The 17694-nt window shown below is 40.2% G+C and overlaps 1 protein-coding gene across 18 annotated transcripts in view; it reads left to right on the top strand.

Annotated features, from left to right (window-relative positions):
- mycbp2 (MYC binding protein 2, E3 ubiquitin protein ligase) overlaps positions 1–17694 on the top strand; it is an 80478-nt gene that overhangs the window by 21699 nt on the left and 41085 nt on the right. For 14 of the 18 annotated variants that reach the window (XM_023950841.1, XM_023950839.1, XM_023950838.1 and 11 more), the window contains exons 12-33: positions 6123–6327; positions 6409–6573; positions 6682–6840; positions 6931–7135; positions 7223–7368; positions 8739–8849; positions 9104–9208; positions 11318–11437; positions 11519–11600; positions 11684–11801; positions 12159–12517; positions 12620–12792; positions 13068–13193; positions 13383–13510; positions 14065–14156; positions 14242–14376; positions 14525–14608; positions 14704–14800; positions 14871–15063; positions 15242–15516; positions 15601–15822; positions 16508–16699. In XM_023950841.1, coding sequence (XP_023806609.1) covers positions 6123–6327; positions 6409–6573; positions 6682–6840; positions 6931–7135; positions 7223–7368; positions 8739–8849; positions 9104–9208; positions 11318–11437; positions 11519–11600; positions 11684–11801; positions 12159–12517; positions 12620–12792; positions 13068–13193; positions 13383–13510; positions 14065–14156; positions 14242–14376; positions 14525–14608; positions 14704–14800; positions 14871–15063; positions 15242–15516; positions 15601–15822; positions 16508–16699 — 3492 coding nt within the window. The remainder of the gene's footprint in view (positions 1–6122; positions 6328–6408; positions 6574–6681; positions 6841–6930; positions 7136–7222; positions 7369–8738; positions 8850–9103; positions 9209–11317; positions 11438–11518; positions 11601–11683; positions 11802–12158; positions 12518–12619; positions 12793–13067; positions 13194–13382; positions 13511–14064; positions 14157–14241; positions 14377–14524; positions 14609–14703; positions 14801–14870; positions 15064–15241; positions 15517–15600; positions 15823–16507; positions 16700–17694) is intronic. The other 4 variants (XM_023950827.1, XM_023950842.1, XM_023950833.1 and 1 more) reach the window with 3 other exon arrangements.

Genomic DNA, 17694 nt, shown 5'->3' with positions numbered 1-17694 from the left:
TTTTTTGTTGGCATATTTACACTTGTGTATAAAGTATTTAGCCATAATCATAAGTAAATTAACTACATATATTTTTTCTGCATTAAGTCTTTCTTGTGTAAAATATCCAAAAATAATATGCTCGTAAAATAATCTATAATCTTCACATAGATGAGTTCTTATAAAATGTATCACATCTTTCCAAAATAGTTGAGTGAAAGAGCAAAACCAAAAAAGATGAGGCACAGTTTCTGGTGAGGAATGACAGAATGAACAGTTTATGTCCAGATCTTTTTTAAACTTAGTAAAGAAATGTTTCACTGGATAAAATTTGTGAAGAATTTTGAAAGAAATTTCTCTGATTTTATTGGTGATGAAATACTTTTGTGGCAGGGTCCAAACCTTTTCCCACTGAATTCTACATCCAAAGCTGTTCCAGTATGAGATAACATACGGTTTTGTGGCAATCTCATTTTGAAACAGAGAACGGATACTTTGATTATTCCTGCTAGCTGAAAAACATACCTTTCCACACCACAAGTCTGTTAATTTGGGATTTCTTGCTGGTTCATGTTAGCGTCTACACTGTAATCCCTAGCGAGTTGACTGAACTTAAAAATTATTGTGTAACAGATTACGCAACAGTTAAGTTATATTATTAAAACTTTTAAGTTAACATTTATTAAAATTCATATTGTCAGTTGGCTTACATTTGTATTATTTCATATAAAAAATATTAAGATTCCTCAACTTATAAAAGAGAGATTATTTACTTAAAGTTTTTAATATTTTCCAACTAAAAAACGCTTTAACTAACTATATTTTTATATTACTCAACTCATAAAATATGTAAAATTCACTCAAATGCTTTATAAATTTTTTAACTCATTAAATGTGTAGCATTGAAAATATTTAAAATTCTTCAGCTTAAAATGTATTCTAAACAGAGATATTGATACTGCCCCACTACATTTTAAAAGGCTAACATTGATAAAAACCAACAAACGTGAAGGCCACACAATAGTGATTGCATAATACACTTTTTTTGATTGCTCCTTAAAAAAAAGCACAAATATCAAGAGGATGAAGAAACAATAAGTGCAATAAAACTGCATTATAAGAGTGCCACACAACATATTGACAAAAAGAGTTGGTTTTGTATTGTACGGCAGAAAAAGCATATGATCACAACAAAACACATTAGTTACATAACACTTAAACCAACAAATAGTCCATTCTGGAAGACTCACTCAACGAAACATTCTTCAGCGTCAATAAATGTCCTTTCAGTGGTTTGCTGTCCTCAAGGTTCAAGACAGCATTCTGAATAAATATGAAGGCAAGTTCAAGTTTTTTGGGGTGCTGTAGGTCCAGAGCATAGATGTCCCCGAAGAGTTAGAAGAGATTAGTCAGCCAGATGTGTGGGACCACTGACGGCAGCATCAGGAGCGTCACCACGACAACTGAGAAGATACCCACAGCAGTGTCTGTGAGGTCTGGTATTCTGGAAAATACAAAACAAAAAACACAGATGAGTTCAGACCCTCAAAGATATTCATCATAATAAAGTCCAAAACTGACATTCCTGCCATCTGTCAATGGGAATCTTTTCATGCTAACATTCTGTTAGCTTTTAATCAACTGGCTATGATGTTTTAAGGACCAACTCCAATTAAAATTGTGTTTTTAAAAAGTTCTTTAGCATTTTTCTGAAGGAGGACATTTATAAAATAATTTAAGACTAAAGCTTCATTTTTCTTTATTCAAATAATGATGGATCAGGAGCAGAAAAGGTAAACGAAAATGTTCCCACTCCTTCCAATCAGGAGTCCCTGATGTTCGTCTCATCTTCCATCTCATTTTTAAAACCATTTAAAAATATCACTCAGTTTACAAACTACAAACAATTGCCCTATTTATTATGTCACTCAATAAAATCTCAATCAATATTAAAGGATTAGTGAAAACCATTGACAGGGAGTCGTTTGCACTTACTGTACAGGTCTTGAAGAAGTTGGAGGCATCTTCATGCAGATAAACAGGAAGTGCAAGGAGGACAAGTGCCCGTCTCATGTTCACGTCACGCTGGTCCTAAAAGAATAAAAAGAAATATCCATTACCTTTGAAGCAAATGCAGAGCAAACACTTCCAATATTTATTTAAGGAACTTTAAGAAATAATAAAATGATACCTTTTCTAGATGTCTATTTCTAGTGAGAGTACAATACAGTGTTCATGGCATGATCCACTTCAGGTCAAAGACCCAAAGTCATTTTTAAGGCAAGTTACACCTTGGCTTCTTACAGCTGTTATCCGTTTTTGAATTATGCACATTAGAAATTCACCTGGAGGTCATAAATCCTAACCAAGCTGGCCAGTTCCTGTCTGTTTTGGTGGACTTAGTCTCAGAAAAGGGCAGCTTTAAGTTACACAAACATGTAAAAACTGCACAATTTCCTCTGACTGCATCTACTCTACATAAATCCATTTCAGATCTTGACAGATGAGTTTTCATGGTTTCAAATGATGGAATGGTGCTAATGCAACATCATTTTATTATTGTAATATACTGTCATAAAGACATGACAATATTCCAAAGTGTTTCCACATACATGGCAGTGGAAACACTTTGGAATATTTGCTATGTAGTACTGCAGTATTATATGTAGTACTGCATAGTGCCAAAGTAACAGAACACAACTTGCACCTCCATTCCATTGTGCCACCTTCAGCCTGCAATCTAAATATGTTTAGTTCAAATGTAAATAATTTCAGCTCTATTTAGACCTTTGGCTAGTTAAAATGTGCATAAATGTTTCCATGCTGCCGTATAAATCTAATAATGGTAATAGTTCAGGATGAATATATTAAATAAGTATAAAACTCACCCACTGACACCTCTTTTCTGGTGAAATGGTGACTTTCTGGTGAACTTTCTGAAGTTCAGTTTCTGAAGTTCAGTATCTGAAAAAGTCCAAAAGAGATTTTTCAATGTTAAAAAATGTTTCAATTATATTCTGATCAAAAAACATTTATTGCACTACACAACCTATTGCATTTTTTGTTTTTTTAAAATAGCTCTAGACAAATAACTGATCAGGAGACAAGTTACCTGGCTGGCCTTGGCGTCTACCTGAGGTGAAACACTGAACACTCTGTAGTTCGGTACCTGAACACAACACGAGCACGTTGATTAATTTATTTTTACAAAAACCTTTTTTATAACGGAGATCAGTGATTTATAAAAGCTTAAAGCTGCATTCAAAACCCAATGCTTCCATGTAGCAACCAGGCCTAAAACTGTTGGCGGTAGCTCCTCCCACACAACCGTTAGAGGCTTTGAGTGACATTTTTGGACAAATGTCCAGCAGCAAACTTTAGCCACAGACAGAGGCCTCCAACGCGAATTTCACACGCGGATCACGTTTAGTGTGATTGCAGCATAACAGATCATTTCTACCTCTGAAAAAAAAAAAAAAACCTCATCACTGTCGTAACTTACGGGCAGAAATGCATTTTGGGTTTGGCTCGCCATACGTCTGCTAATATGACAAACTAATCATGTATGCATTGCCACATTAAGCTCTAAAACAATCGTAACACACATATGTTTAAACAACAGTAAACCACATTTACGGTAGTATAAGAGCATTCTTAAAGCATTCATTCAAAATAAACCATGAACGATACTTACCAAATTAAATCAGGGCTGAAGACAAGACGGCACCATCAGCGATGAGGCGGATGAAAAAAAAAAACCCGAGGTTGGGGCGTCTTGAAGCGGGACGAAATAGCAACGCTTTGCAGAAAAATAAAATGCTCGACTTTCAATTTCAAACGTCGCATACTCGCATTCGGCAAATCCAACATGGCCACCTGAGCTAACGTAGAGAAAACGAAAGACCCTCCCACCAGTACGTGATGACGTCATGACGCTACTTCAGGGATCTTAAAATTTTTGAGTGCTAGATACAAATAAGCTTTAAAATATTTAGCACTGTTAAGTTAAATTTGAAAAAATCTTGATAGAGCTTAATACTTTATAGTTGAATCAACTACAAAATGACATTTAAGTTGTGTAACCTTAATAGTTATGAGTCAGTACAAGTGATAGGGTTTAGAGTGTGTTCAAAATGGGAGGTGGCGGCCTCTCGTCCAATCAGAGCACGAGAAATCATCTGCCTTCCGTTTCATTCAAAGTGCCTTCCTTTTCATTCAAAGTGCCTTCCTTTTCATCCAAAGTCACTTCCGTTTCATGCATACTCCTCTCTCACACACACATATAAACTCTTCCTCACACGTTCATATATACTTGTCTTTCACATACATACATTCTTTTTTAAGAGTGACAATGAGAGTGAGAATGTATGTATGTGTAAAGTAATATATATGCATGCGAGAGAGAGAATATATGAATGTGCAAGTGAGAATATATGTATGCGAAAGAGAGTATGTATGACTGTGAGAGCAAGAATGTATGAATGTGAGAGAGAGAATATATGGATGCGTAAGAGAATATATGTTTGCGAAAGAGAGTATATATGACTGTGAGAGCAAGAATGTATGAATGTGAATGGTTCAGAATAAATAATGTCTTATACGGCCCCTCATAGAAACATAACAGCTCTGCGTCTGGGTAAGATGCACCTTTATGAGCCTTACCGCTATTATCTTGCTATAAGGATGATCATTAGCGACTCCCTAATGATCAAAATGTCAAACGTGAAGTGGAGTGGGTGGCCGTGGTGCAGCGGTAGGGCGGTCGACCCATGATCGTAAGATTGCAGGTTCGATTCCCGCCTTGCACGCCCATGAGTCGAAGTGTCCTTGGGCAAGACACTGAACCCCACCTTGCCTCTGGTGGTAGGCGGGCGCCTGTGTTTGGCAGCGGAGCCGCCACCAGTGTGTGAATGTGTGTGTGACTGGGTGAATGGGTCTGTGACTGTAAAGCGCTTTGTCCTTGTAGGAAGAAAGGCGCTATATAAGTATACCTCATTTACCATTTACCAAGAGCCTTCCAGGAAAAATGGACAGAGTTTTTTCTTTCTTTCACGAAGCTGAATGCAAAACCCAAATGCTTTGTATGTCATCAAAATCGCAGTGCTCAAAGAATATGACATTCAGCACCACTAAGAGACTCACCATAAAGAAAAGTTTCTGGATAGCTTCACTGTCAGGTGTAAAATATTCAGTCTGTATAAAATTAAATAGACCAACTTTTCTTCAATTGAAATTAATTTTATTTGAGATCCATTGGCCCCAAGTGATTAGGCTACTATGTTGATTGAGGCATTTTTTCCAACTGAGTAAAAAACTAAAACAAAGCTGTTATTTTGCTTTTATGTTACTGGTCTGGCCCACTTGAGATCAGACGGGTTAAATGTGGCCACCGAACTAAAATGAGTTTGACACCCATGCTGTAGAGTCTTCTGACAGCTGTAGGCTGCCACACTTCCCATTTGACTGCGGGGATCCATCGTTTTCTGTCTTCATCCCACAGAAATCTGTTAAGAGAGACGCTTGAATTTGGAATCTTTCTGTTGTAACGACCAACCGTAAGGCATGTGTACCATAAAGAAATTTGGTGGCTATTTCTCTACACCAAAGTCGCTGGATGTATCTAAATAATGTGGGTTTGACTCCCAAAATGGCAGACAGTGATGCATGTGTGACGACATTGCAAGGGGTCAATTGTAGGTCAGGGAGGTTGTTGTTTGCACATTTTTCTTGTGCTTTTGTTTTTTTTATTAAATCCCAAACTTGATGTGGAAGTAACACCAACCAAGAATGGCAGAAAGTAGGAGCACCTGTCCTGTCTTGACACAAAGATGTCTCATGACGTGGACTTGATTTTGTCAGGTATGTTGTTAGTGACAGATTGCTAAAGCCTTGTATTTGTTATGCAGAGGGTATAACTTGCTCCTTGTTGGTGCTTTTTGCGTGTGAAAGTGAATTGTAGAAGTATGAGATCTTCTAAGCATTGTTTGTGGTTTTTTTCATATATGCAAATGTCAAAAAGTAGTAAAACTGCAGCAAAGCTTCAAATTCATTTAATTTTTCATGGCTGTAGTTTTGAAGAACAGTACCATTGTTTCTTTCCCTTTGGTATGTGTAAAAATAATTGTCATCTCTTTTCATTTTAGATTTATTACACTGGGAAGTATCAGAGCTTGGGCATAAAACAGGGTGGCCCATCAGCAGGAAAATGGGTGGAGTTACCCATCACAAAGTCTCCTAAAATTGTTCAGTTCTCAGTCGGCCATGATGGTTCCCACGCCCTTTTGGTGGCTGAAGATGGAAGTGTGTTCTTCACTGGCTCTGCAAGCAAGGGAGAGGATGGGGAGTCGAGTAAGAGAGTTTATAATGATTATAATTTATAATTTTTTTCAAAATTTAAATCTGATTTTTTGTTGGGTTTTTTTTCTCCAGCCAAAAGTCGCAGACAGCCCAAGCCTTATAAGCCCAAGAAAATGATCAAGTTGGAGACAAAGACAGCCGTCTATACAGCATGCAACAACGGCAGCAGCAGCATCGTCACCAAGGATGGAGAGCTGTACATGTTTGGCAAAGATGCTATTTACAGTGACAGCACCTGTGCGTCCTCAAAATCATTTCAAAGCTTTTTTTCCAATATACCTTAGACAAAACACTTTTAGCTTGTCGATTGATATTAACCTCCCTTACATCTGCTTCTCATCACAGGTCAGGTGTCGGACCTGAAGGGTCACGTTGTAACTCAGGTGGCAATGGGTAAAGCTCACACCTGTGTTCTCACCAAGAATGGGGAGGTGTGGACATTTGGAGTGAATAACAAAGGCCAGTGTGGCAGAGATACTGGAGCCATGAGCCAGGCAGGAAAAGGTGAGCAGACTAGCAGGAGAGGAAACGACGGTAACCTCATACAATCAGTATCCTGTTCTGATTGTATTTCTGGGTTTGCCTGCATTACAGCATTTGGAGTAGAGAACATGGCAACAGCCATGGACGAGGACTTGGAAGATGACATAGAGGAGAAGGAGGAGAAGAGCATGATGTGCCAGCCAGGCATGCACAAGTGGAAGCTGGACCAGTGCATGGTTTGCACCGTTTGTGGAGACTGCACCGGTTATGGTGCCAGTTGTGTCAGCAGTGGACGGCCAGACAGAGTGCCAGGGGGGTAAGTCACAATCGGCAGATGGTCATAATCCCCATTGTTGATCATTCTGACTAAATATGCTTATTTTTCTTTCTTTTTGTTTATTAGTATCTGTGGATGTGGGTCTGGAGAGTCTGGCTGCTCAGCTTGTGGCTGCTGCAAAGCCTGTGCCAGAGAGCTTGACGGTCAGGAGGCCCGGCAGAGGGGCATCTTTGATGCTGTGAAGGAGATGATTCCTCTGGACCTGCTGCTAGGTATTTGATTCTTAGTCCTTCTTGATTTCATAGGATGAAAACAGAAACAGTTTCTGTCATTTTAATTGCAACCAATAAGGTGTGTTCTAAAAATTGGGATGCTGGTTCATCTCTGTCAATATTGGTTTGATTTTATCTTTTCATGTGTCCTTTGAGACTTTAAGCCACTCTGGAAATAGAAATTAGGAAACAAATTCAGTGCAATAAATACATTATAACAAATTAATATTATCAAGGTTACAAAGGGGATTTCTATCAAATTCTTTTTAAATTGTTTAACACCAAATACTAGTCGAATTGAAGAAATTAAGGATCTTCTTGAGAAGACAAAGTTTATTTAGGTAAATAAAATTAAGGTTTGACAATACAGTTTGTGGGGAACAGTTTAAATGTTTCATCTTTTGGAGGGACACTAGTTGCAACCATCGGCTGTATAAAGAACTGGACTGATTGAGTGTGACGTCACCCATAAAACAATGGCTTACTTCCAGCTCCGACAAAATTAAGTCAATTCAGTCGCCATTAATTTGCAGATGCCGCCACGTTGGAGCCAGACAAATCAGTAAGCATTGCTTGGTCTGAGTCGGTTTGAGCCTATGGCAACCACAATCACCAATCAGGACTGAGCTTGTTGGAGGTCCACACCCCTACCACTTGAAAGCGGGATACAAAAAGTCGTTTTGAACATTGGACTTGAGGGCCAGCAGAAACCATATAACCCTTTTAGTGAGGCCTCTGGTCAGTTTATAACTTGATTAACTTGCAGTGAAGAAAAAAAAAATCTTGAAATAAAAATTTGGATTAGCAAGAACACAGTAAAAAAGAGCAAGAATGGTTTTTTGGACACATATAATGACTGACTAAAAGCTGTTCGTTTCTCAGTCGAAGTTTATGGGATTATGGCTTCTTGGAACCAGCGAGTACTTCCTGGGAGGGAGGGGTCACTCACTCCAGTTCTCATGTACAGTCAATGATTACGATGCATGCATGGAAAATGGTATCTTCCACCTGATCTAATTCATTATGGCGGACTCACGGTTCAAGCAGACATTTCACCTGAAGTTGTAAACTTTTATTAAGCATGTAAATAGCATCCCTTGTATTTCAGGTTATTTTGCTGTTCTAACCAAAAAAGCATGTGTTGACATTGTTGCACAAACATACGTTGTTGCTTTTGCTTGAAGGCTCTTCTCTTCATGCTGTTGTGGCCTCCCATCCTTCTGTTATAACTGCTGATGAAAGTCGTTGCTTTTCGATCACGCCTCCCCATCACTCATTGATGTGTGTCTCTTCTGTTCTGCTTCATTCTCCCTCCTCCTTTTGCACCATGCGCCGGTGCCCTGTGCCTGCCACCTTTTTTTTGTTTTCAGCTGTGCCTGTCCCTCCCCTTCCAGGCGTGAACATCGAGGAGCACATTCAGATCCGTCAGGAGGAGAAGCGGCAGAGGATCAACCGCCGGCATAGGTTGGAAGAAGGAAGAGGTATGAGCCTCAAAGAGACTGGAGGAATTTAAAAAAACACTTTTGGGGGGGCTCAAACCTCTATGCAAGGCTTTTCCAAAGCCCCCATGCTCCTGGTGCTAGTCCTTGGATGTAGTCCTTTGGTGTCCTCCCCCTTGCTTGTGTCTACATAATTTCTTAGTGTGTGCTTGTGTGTGTTGTGCTGTGGTATTATCATGTGTTCTTTCCCATTTGTGAGCATTGTGCATGCATGTGAAAGTTTTTTTCTCCCCCAGGCCCCCTTGTTTTCCCCGGTCCCATTTTTATGAACCAGCGTGAGCAGGCCCTAGCCAGAGTAAGACCCCTTCAGACACTAAGGCATAAACGGGACAAGCACAAAGGTACTTCACTAACTTAGCAGCTGCAAAGGCACCCCCTTTGGTTCATCTGCCAGTCTGGCTGTCCGTCCCGCCTGCCTCCTCTTTCACTTTTCTGAAAGCAGAATTTTGTGTCCTCACTGGGTCTGGTGGTAACAAACCGTGGCGCTAACTTTTTGGGTTTTACCAAAACTCACAGGGGATGAATGACACTGGAGTCTTCGGGTTTGATTGAATACTACTGAGAACAACCCTAGCTTGATATGTGACATAAGAAATGTAGCCTTAGTGTGATTTATTTATTTATGTTGTTTTTTTGTGTCAGATAGTGAAGTTACCTTGGAAACAGGGTTTTATATGTTAAAGACCCACTCTGCTCATCTTTTAATCTATTGTAAAAGTGTTCCCAGTGCTGTTTTCATTAAGATTATGCTTTTATTTATTTTATTTTATAGCAAAAATCTGTCATAATCTTGGACATACTATGTGCAGACCGGCTGTAATTCATTAACAACTCACCTCTGAGTTGTGGGGAATGTCTACTAGCGTGGAGCAACCCTGGCCCCCCCTTTCTGTCATCCATGACCAAAAGTTATTTGTTGACATGCTCTTTTGCTAGCATTACAGCCCGCCACTCCCCCAACCTTACTGATGCAACAAAAATGGCGAGCAATACTGCAGCTGTCCACCCGTACAGCTTTGAGCCAGATTCCAGCTTAGCCACAGAAAACAAAGACGTTCATGGATGTACTCCTCTACAAGTGGATGCATCAGAACGGAGCAGAGCAGGAGCTTGTGGCCCGCCAATAATATTTTCTACGTCACAAAGAGGTTCTTTTTCCAACTGGATTTTTTTGTCTCGAGTGTTGAGATGCAATTTTAAGCTTAGTTTTCTTTAAACATGTGTTCTTTCATCAGAAAAATGCCACAAGAACCTTTTAAAAATGTCAAAAACACAATTTTCATCTGAGTGGGTCTTTCAAGAAAAGTGATTATTTCAACACACAAACATTAATTTTATAGTTTTGAGATGATCTTAAACTAAATCGTCTCATTTGTATTTAGTTTTTTTAAATTCAGGCATTTAAACACAATTTAAGTATTTTTGTTATTTTCTTTAGACTTTTATACTGTTAAAAAAAGTTTATTTTACCAAGAAAAAGCATTTCTGTTCTTTCTAAAGCAACTCCAGTAATCCTGTAAGGCAGGAAACGCACCGAGACCAACTGTCACACCTCCATTAGGAAGCTTTTATCACAAAATTCCCAAGAAAAGCTGTTGAAACACAGGTGTCTCAAATGATCTCCCTGATCTTTCTTAAAGTGGGGATCATCTGCTGCCTATCTGATCTATATTCTACTACAAAAGTCATTATTTTAATATCCTTTCAGAAACTGCAACATAAACGTTCAAAATGTTCTCTGGAGACAAAAAAAATTCTGATTGACGTTCAGCTGTGTTAACTTTTGTCATGAACAAAAAGGTGCTTTCTATACAAGTCTCTATGAAATGAAAACATTAAGAACCAGCTCAGTGAGCATCAGTGGTTTCTGAAAAGATCCCCAAAAAGACTTTGTGTTCATAACCGAACATGTTTGTACTAATGTTTGAGAGTTGTGTGCTGAACTTTTCACTCTGCAGTTCAAAGCTTTGGTGTGTAAGGTATTCACTGTTTACCCACTGGGAAGATTTGATATTTTTCTTCTTCACCTGACTTCTGCTGCAGAAATGACTGAAATTTTCAGAGTCCCAGTCAAATGAGAAGTGATGCTCATGTTTATAGATAGATTTAAACTAGATTTGAGTCACCTTGTCCACTGCACCATCTTCCAGTCTTTTCCTGGATAAGAAAAAAGTGTAACGTATTAAAGAATAAGGATGTCAAATCCTTTGCAAAACTGTCTTACAGTAATAATCCAACTTTTTACCTAAAGCTTCTTTGCTGCAGAGCTAATATTGCCTTTTTTCCTTTCCAGCATCGTTTCCCCTTTATCCCTCCTTCTTTTTTGAGGCTATTTTTCCCCTCCAGCTGTTTTTCAGGATTGTGCTGAGACTTCCTCCTCAGCGGTCTCAAACTTTAGGCACGTCTCAACTTTCTCCTCACACATGTTAATGCTGACGCTTGTTTTGTAGATGGCAGCAGTGAACGTGGGGAGAAAGACGCCAGCAAAATTACCACCTACCCGCCTGGGACGGTGAGGTTTGACTGCGAGCTGCGGGCTGTGCAGGTCAGCTGTGGGTTTCATCACTCAGGTAGGTTCTTTAGACATAAGAAGACAAGATTTGATTCAAAGAATTTCGCAGAACTACAGTAGTGGTTATGTTTTTGTCCAGTGGTGCTGATGGAGAACGGTGATGTCTACACGTTTGGATACGGCCAACATGGACAGCTTGGACACGGAGACGTCAACTCCAGGTACCAGGGACTTTGATCTTTTTGAACTTTCGGGACTAAAGTTGTCCTTTCTTAACCTCTTAATTGAAATGTTTTTCTTTCAGGGGTTCTCCGACTCTAGTGCAGGCTCTTCCAGGTCCAAGTATCCAAGTCACAGCAGGCAGCAACCACACGGTGGTCCTCCTCATGGACGGGCAGGTCTTCACATTTGGTAGTTTCTCGGTAAGAAGTTGTTGACATCTATACGGTGCTGTCTGCACTATAAGGTGCACTTGAAAGCCTTAATTGTAGCGATGCATGAACGCTGGACTTTTGAACGTGGAAGCCCAGCTTATCCCTTGTGCTATCTTGTGGGGTCCAGACGTTGTGGGCTCCCAACGTTAACGTGCCTTGGAGGCACGTTAACGTTGGGAGCGGGGTCATCTGGACCCCACAAGATAGCACATGGGTGATAAATGACAAAATTTGGAAAATAGACCATTCATAGCGTGGAAAATACAGTAACAATTTAAAAACATGCATATTATCTGTTTGACATCATCTTTTCTAATTGGGTCCAAATGTTCCATCACTTCTCAGAAAGGGCAGTTAGGCAGACCCATCCTCGACATGCCCTACTGGAACGCCAAGCCATCCCCGATGCCCAACATTGGAGCAAAATACGGACGAAAGGCAACCTGGATCGGTGCCAGCGGAGACCAGACGTTCCTGCGGATCGACGAGGCTCTCATCAACTCTCATGTCCTTGCTACGTCAGAAATCTTTGCCAGCAAACACATCATCGGGCTGGTTCCCTCCTTCGTGTCGGAACCACCTCCGTTTAAGTGTTTGCTCATCAACAAACTGGATGGCAGCTGCAGAACCTTCAATGACTCTGAGCAGGAGGATCTGCAGGGCTTCGGCCTTTGTTTGGATCCAGTTTATGACGTCATATGGAGGTGACACAAGACCACTACCTCTTATTATTTCATCGACTTAATTAGCAAAATGCTGTATTCAAATTTGTGCACAATTTTACTAATGTTTTATATATCTTGAAGGTTCCTGCCTGCCTCGAGGGAGATGTGGTGCTACAATGCTGTGATAGCCGATGCCCGGATGCCCTCCGTGACAGATCTGCAGGATCGCTGCAGCATTCTCAGTCCAGAGCTCGCATTGCCCTCAGGATCACATGCAACCACGACGCGCTCGCATGGAGCCCTGCACATTCTTGGTAATTTTGAATTCCAATACATTCAACCCAGTAACTCATGATTTATGGTAAAATTTTTTCTATTTTCTTGTAACAAAGAAAAACAATGTAAATGTATTATTGCAGGCTTTAAAGGGTGTTCCGATCGTTTGTGGAAATATTTTATTTCTTTTCATGTCTTCACATCTTATCTTTTCATTAATGTTAGACGATTATTGGATTAAGACTTGATGCCTTCAGTAGAGTGTTTTAAAAGCTTAACCATCATTTTCTTAAAAAAAAAAACAACCTTTAAGGCTGCTTGGACACGCTGGCAGCCATGCAGGAACTGAAAATGGGCATATCGAACGCTGAAGAAGAAACCCAGGCAGTGATGAAAGTTTACTCCAAAGAGGACTACAGCGTGGTGAACCGATTTGAGAGTAAGGGAATTTTATACTTTTTGAGTGTAAAATCAGTAAAGAAGCAGAGGCTTATTTAAAGTTAATGTACATTTATGGACAAATATATAATGGTCTCAAATATTATAATTGAATTATCTCTAGTTACATGAAGAAACACCTGAGCGTCTTTGCAGTGTGCTAAGCTTCTGTTAATGTGCGACCTTGCAGGCCACGGCGGTGGTTGGGGTTACTCGGCGCACTCTGTGGAGGCGATACGCTTCTGCGCGGACGCAGACATCCTGCTGGGTGGTTTGGGTTTGTTTGGAGGACGTGGGGAGTACACTGCCAAGATCAAGGTGAGCAGTCCTTTAATAGTCTCACAAATTTATGAATTGTTTTGCTTTATATTTTTTTCTCTAACGCCCATATTGCTAATTTGTAAAACTGGATCTTTAGGGTTTTTGTGCTGGAATTGGTAGATTTTTTAATGCTAACATTTAGAAAAAAAAACAAGCAGCAAAGCAGTTTTTCTGTTGCGAAAAGCTAGAAATGGCATTAAAGGAAAACGTATTCAATTTTATTAATTGGAAATTGTGGTGAAAAATATAAACAAGATAATAAAAATGCACCAAATTCTTATTAATGTGTACAAAAATCAAGTTTTAGTAGGAATTTTAACTTTGAAGAAATATTTATCTGTTAACGTGCCTCCAAGGCACATCAACGTTGGGACTGGGGTTATCTGGACCCCACAAGATAGCACAAGGGTTCAAATAAATGTGTGTGTGTGTGTATCTATATGTATGTATATATATATATATATATATATATATATATATATATATATATATATATATATATACATACATGAATTATAAAACTTTTTTTCAAAATTGGTAATATTGTGTAGCTGTTTGAACTGGGACCTGATGGGGGCGATCATGAGACAGATGGTGATTTGCTGGCTGAGACAGACGTTCTGGCTTACGACTGCGCTGCCAGGTAAACTCCTCATCCACACCTTGTTATTCTGAAACCATCATCAAAATAATTGACAGTTGTTGATAAATGATATTTCATTTTGTAGAGAGAAATATGCCATGATGTTTGATGAGCCGGTGCTGCTTCAGCTGGGATGGTGGTACGTGGCGTGGGCCCGGGTCTCTGGTCCCAGCAGTGACTGTGGCTCCCATGGACAGGCTACAATCACAACTGATGACGGGTAAAACTTAGCAGTTTACAAATTAAACAAATATTCTCAAAATACATAGATTTGTTTCTATTAGCAAACAGAACTACCAGTCACTTTATTTCTCTTATAAGATCATTCTTTGATTGTGTCTTCTTCTGTTTTTTTTTTTTTTTTCCAGTGTGGTCTTTCAGTTTAAAAGCTCCAAGAAGTCAAACAATGGTACAGATGTTAATGCGGGTCAAATCCCTCAATTACTTTATAGGTAAGCAAATTTTTATACATGTATTTAAAGGTTTTAAAGCAAAAAAAAACAGTTTTTCTTTGATGATAAAATATTTCAACGCTTCTTGACTTTAGGCTTCCTTCAAACGATGGGAATGCGTCCAAAGGGAAACAACAGACGAGTGAACCGGTCCACATCCTCAAACGCTCTTTCGCACGTACAGTCTCAGTGGTGAGTAACTCCTCCTTTTTTTTTGGTCTGTCTTTACGTTGCTGCTCATGGCTCTGAATGCCTCCCGTAGGAGTGTTTCGAGTCTCTGCTCAGTGTCCTCCATTGGAGTTGGACCACTTTGGTTTTGGGGGTTGAGGAGCTGCGAGGCCTGAAGGGTTTCCAGTACACAGCCACCCTGCTAGACCTGGAGAGGTTGCGCTTTGTTGGCACATGCTGCCTCCGCCTGCTCAGGGTCTACATCTGTGAGATCTTTCCAATCGCTGGTAGGCGCGCCAACCTGTTTGATTTGTTATGAGGAAATTGTACTTTCAGCTCCAGATGTTTTACATGGACAAACACAATTTCCGATACATTAAAGCCTTTTTTTAGGTTACTTGGTATAGAATATATAAACAAAAGATTACTGTGGATATAAAGTGTCTGTCTTCTGATGGTTTCTAGCCAGCACTAAGGCTGTGGTGGAGGAGTCCAGTAAGCTGGCAGAATGTGTGGGAAAGACACGCAGTTTGCTGAAGAAGATTCTGTCCGAAGGCATGGACAACTGTCTGACCAAACTGGACAACGACCCTCAGGGCTACTTGTCTCAGCCTCTCACACTGCTGGAAGCCGTGCTGCAGGAATGCCACAACACCTTCACCGCATGCTTTCACTCCTTCTATCCGACTCCAGCACTGCAGTGGGCTTGCCTCTGTGATCTGCTCAACTGCTTGGATCAGGTAAAACGATTTCACAAAAGATGTGTGGTCTCTAGAATTTCAGAAGACTCGCATGTTTAAAACGTTTCTGTCTTTGTGTTTCAGGACATTGCCGAAGCCAATTTCCGCACATCGAGCAGTCGTCTTCTGGCAGCTGTGATGTCAGCTCTGTGCAACACCTCCGTCAAGCTGACTTCCATCTTGCCTATTGCATACGATGGAGAAGTGCTGCTGCGTTCACTGGTCAAACAAGTCAGCACCGAGAACGACTCCGCCCTTGCTCACCGCTTCCCTTTACTAGTGGCTCATATGGAGAAGCTAAGTCATGTTAGTTGGCTGCTAGCCTTTCAATTCAACAACATTATAATATGTGTGGTCAGTCAGTAAACACAAATGTGTTATGCTACGTTCACACGCACACGACGAGCGAAACGTGACATGTTGAACATGTGTTTTACCCATGGTGTTCACACTGGATACGCATGGAGGGGCCTCTTTTTCTTTCTTTTTCTTCTATTTATTAGTGCGTGTACACCACCTACAGTTGGAAAAGGCTTGCTGTGAAATGTCAAAGTGGTACAAATCTTGCTCCAGACTTTTTCTTTCACAGCACAGCTCTATTCCGATATACACAAAAAGGAATTTCTCCTCCGTGATCAATTTTCAAATGGTTGGTACTCCCAGAAACTACATGGGAACGCCATTCATACGTCACTATCAAATCAGAGTCCCCTGTGGGTCAAAATTTTGCCTAGTTTAACTTGTAACGCACAATCACTGGCTGTGCATTTTGTACGTAGATCCCAAAAATGATTGGAAAGCCGGAAACGCATGTTTACGTAGACTTTTCATTCAAAGTGGTCGTTTAATCGCGCTTTGCCGAGGGTGAGGTGAACGTAGCTTTAGATAATAAAATAAATAACGGAAAATTTGACATTATCATTTTATTTGAACAGATTTGAATATTCTGTTCATTAAGTACTCTGCACTGTGGTGTTTCTGATTCTCTTAGACGGAGGAGAACCTAATGGGCATGACCAGTTTCCGCGAAGTGCTTGAGAAGATGCTGGTGATTGTGGTGCTGCCCGTCAGAAAGAGTTTGAGGAAGGAGTTGGAGCTTTTCTCTCCCCACCTGGTCTCAAACACCTGTGGTCTGCTGGCCTCCATCGTTTCAGAGCTAACAGCTTCTGCTTTGGGATCTGAGGTTAGCTTATTCACACAGATTTTCCACACAAACACACAACATTCATAACGTGCAGAAACTACACTGAGTACCTCAATGTTAAAACTCCTTTGGTTGCTAATGGGATCTATCTGTACAATCTTTTGCTAAAAGCTTTCTTATCACTAAGGTATCTTTTTCAGCTCCAGATGCCATATTGTGCAGAGCACGATTTTGTTTGTTGTCCTTATAGTATGCTGAGTCACAAAGTGGGAGTGCCAGATGTCTCTCATCCTCCCCCTAGCGCATTTTAATTGAATTATCATAACACACTGTGCTGCAATTGGGACTCCTGTTACCATAGAAACTTGATTTCACAGCAGCCCTCCAGACCCCCGTTTGTTCCCAGTCTGTTGTCAGGGAAACGGCTCTCTCCTCCCTTGAGTATCTGGATGGGTCTCTCTACATCTGTGTCTGACTCTGAAGTCATTAGTCTGGTATGAATAGTAACTGACAGTTTTGAATATAAAACGCCAAGAGGAGGACATTTTATGTTTTTAGGACTGGTCATCGCTGGCTTTCTCCTTTTGTTGGGTTATTGGACAAAACAAAAAAATGATATAAGCTCAAATTTGTTGCATTTAGGTTGTTCTTTGTTCAATATTCTCATTTAACTAGTGTGTTTAACCAATAGTATAGTATTTTTCTGAGTTTACGTTGCTATTATTTGCAAAGTTTGGCTGGGGGGGTGGGTACTCTAGAGCAGTGTTTTTCAACCAGTGTGCCGCGGCACACTAGTGTGCCGTGGGAGATGGTCAAGTGTGCCGTGGAAAATTGCCCTCAATAACTGATCTAAAAACATTTCCCATCTCCAGGATTTCAGCTCTGTGTTCATCCAAACAGGCCCTGATAAAACACTGAGGAGTTAGGAATATAAAAGATCGTAAAATACTTTTTCTTTGCGTCTATTTTTTCTATTTTATTAAAGACATTTTGATAAGAATGACCGTACCACGATTCAGCTGCAGCTCCGGCTG

This window comes from Oryzias latipes, chromosome 21 (assembly GCF_002234675.1).
Source record: "Oryzias latipes chromosome 21, ASM223467v1".
NCBI classification, from domain to species: Eukaryota; Metazoa; Chordata; class Actinopteri; order Beloniformes; family Adrianichthyidae; genus Oryzias; species Oryzias latipes.
This window is presented reverse-complemented; position numbering and strand designations above follow the sequence as displayed.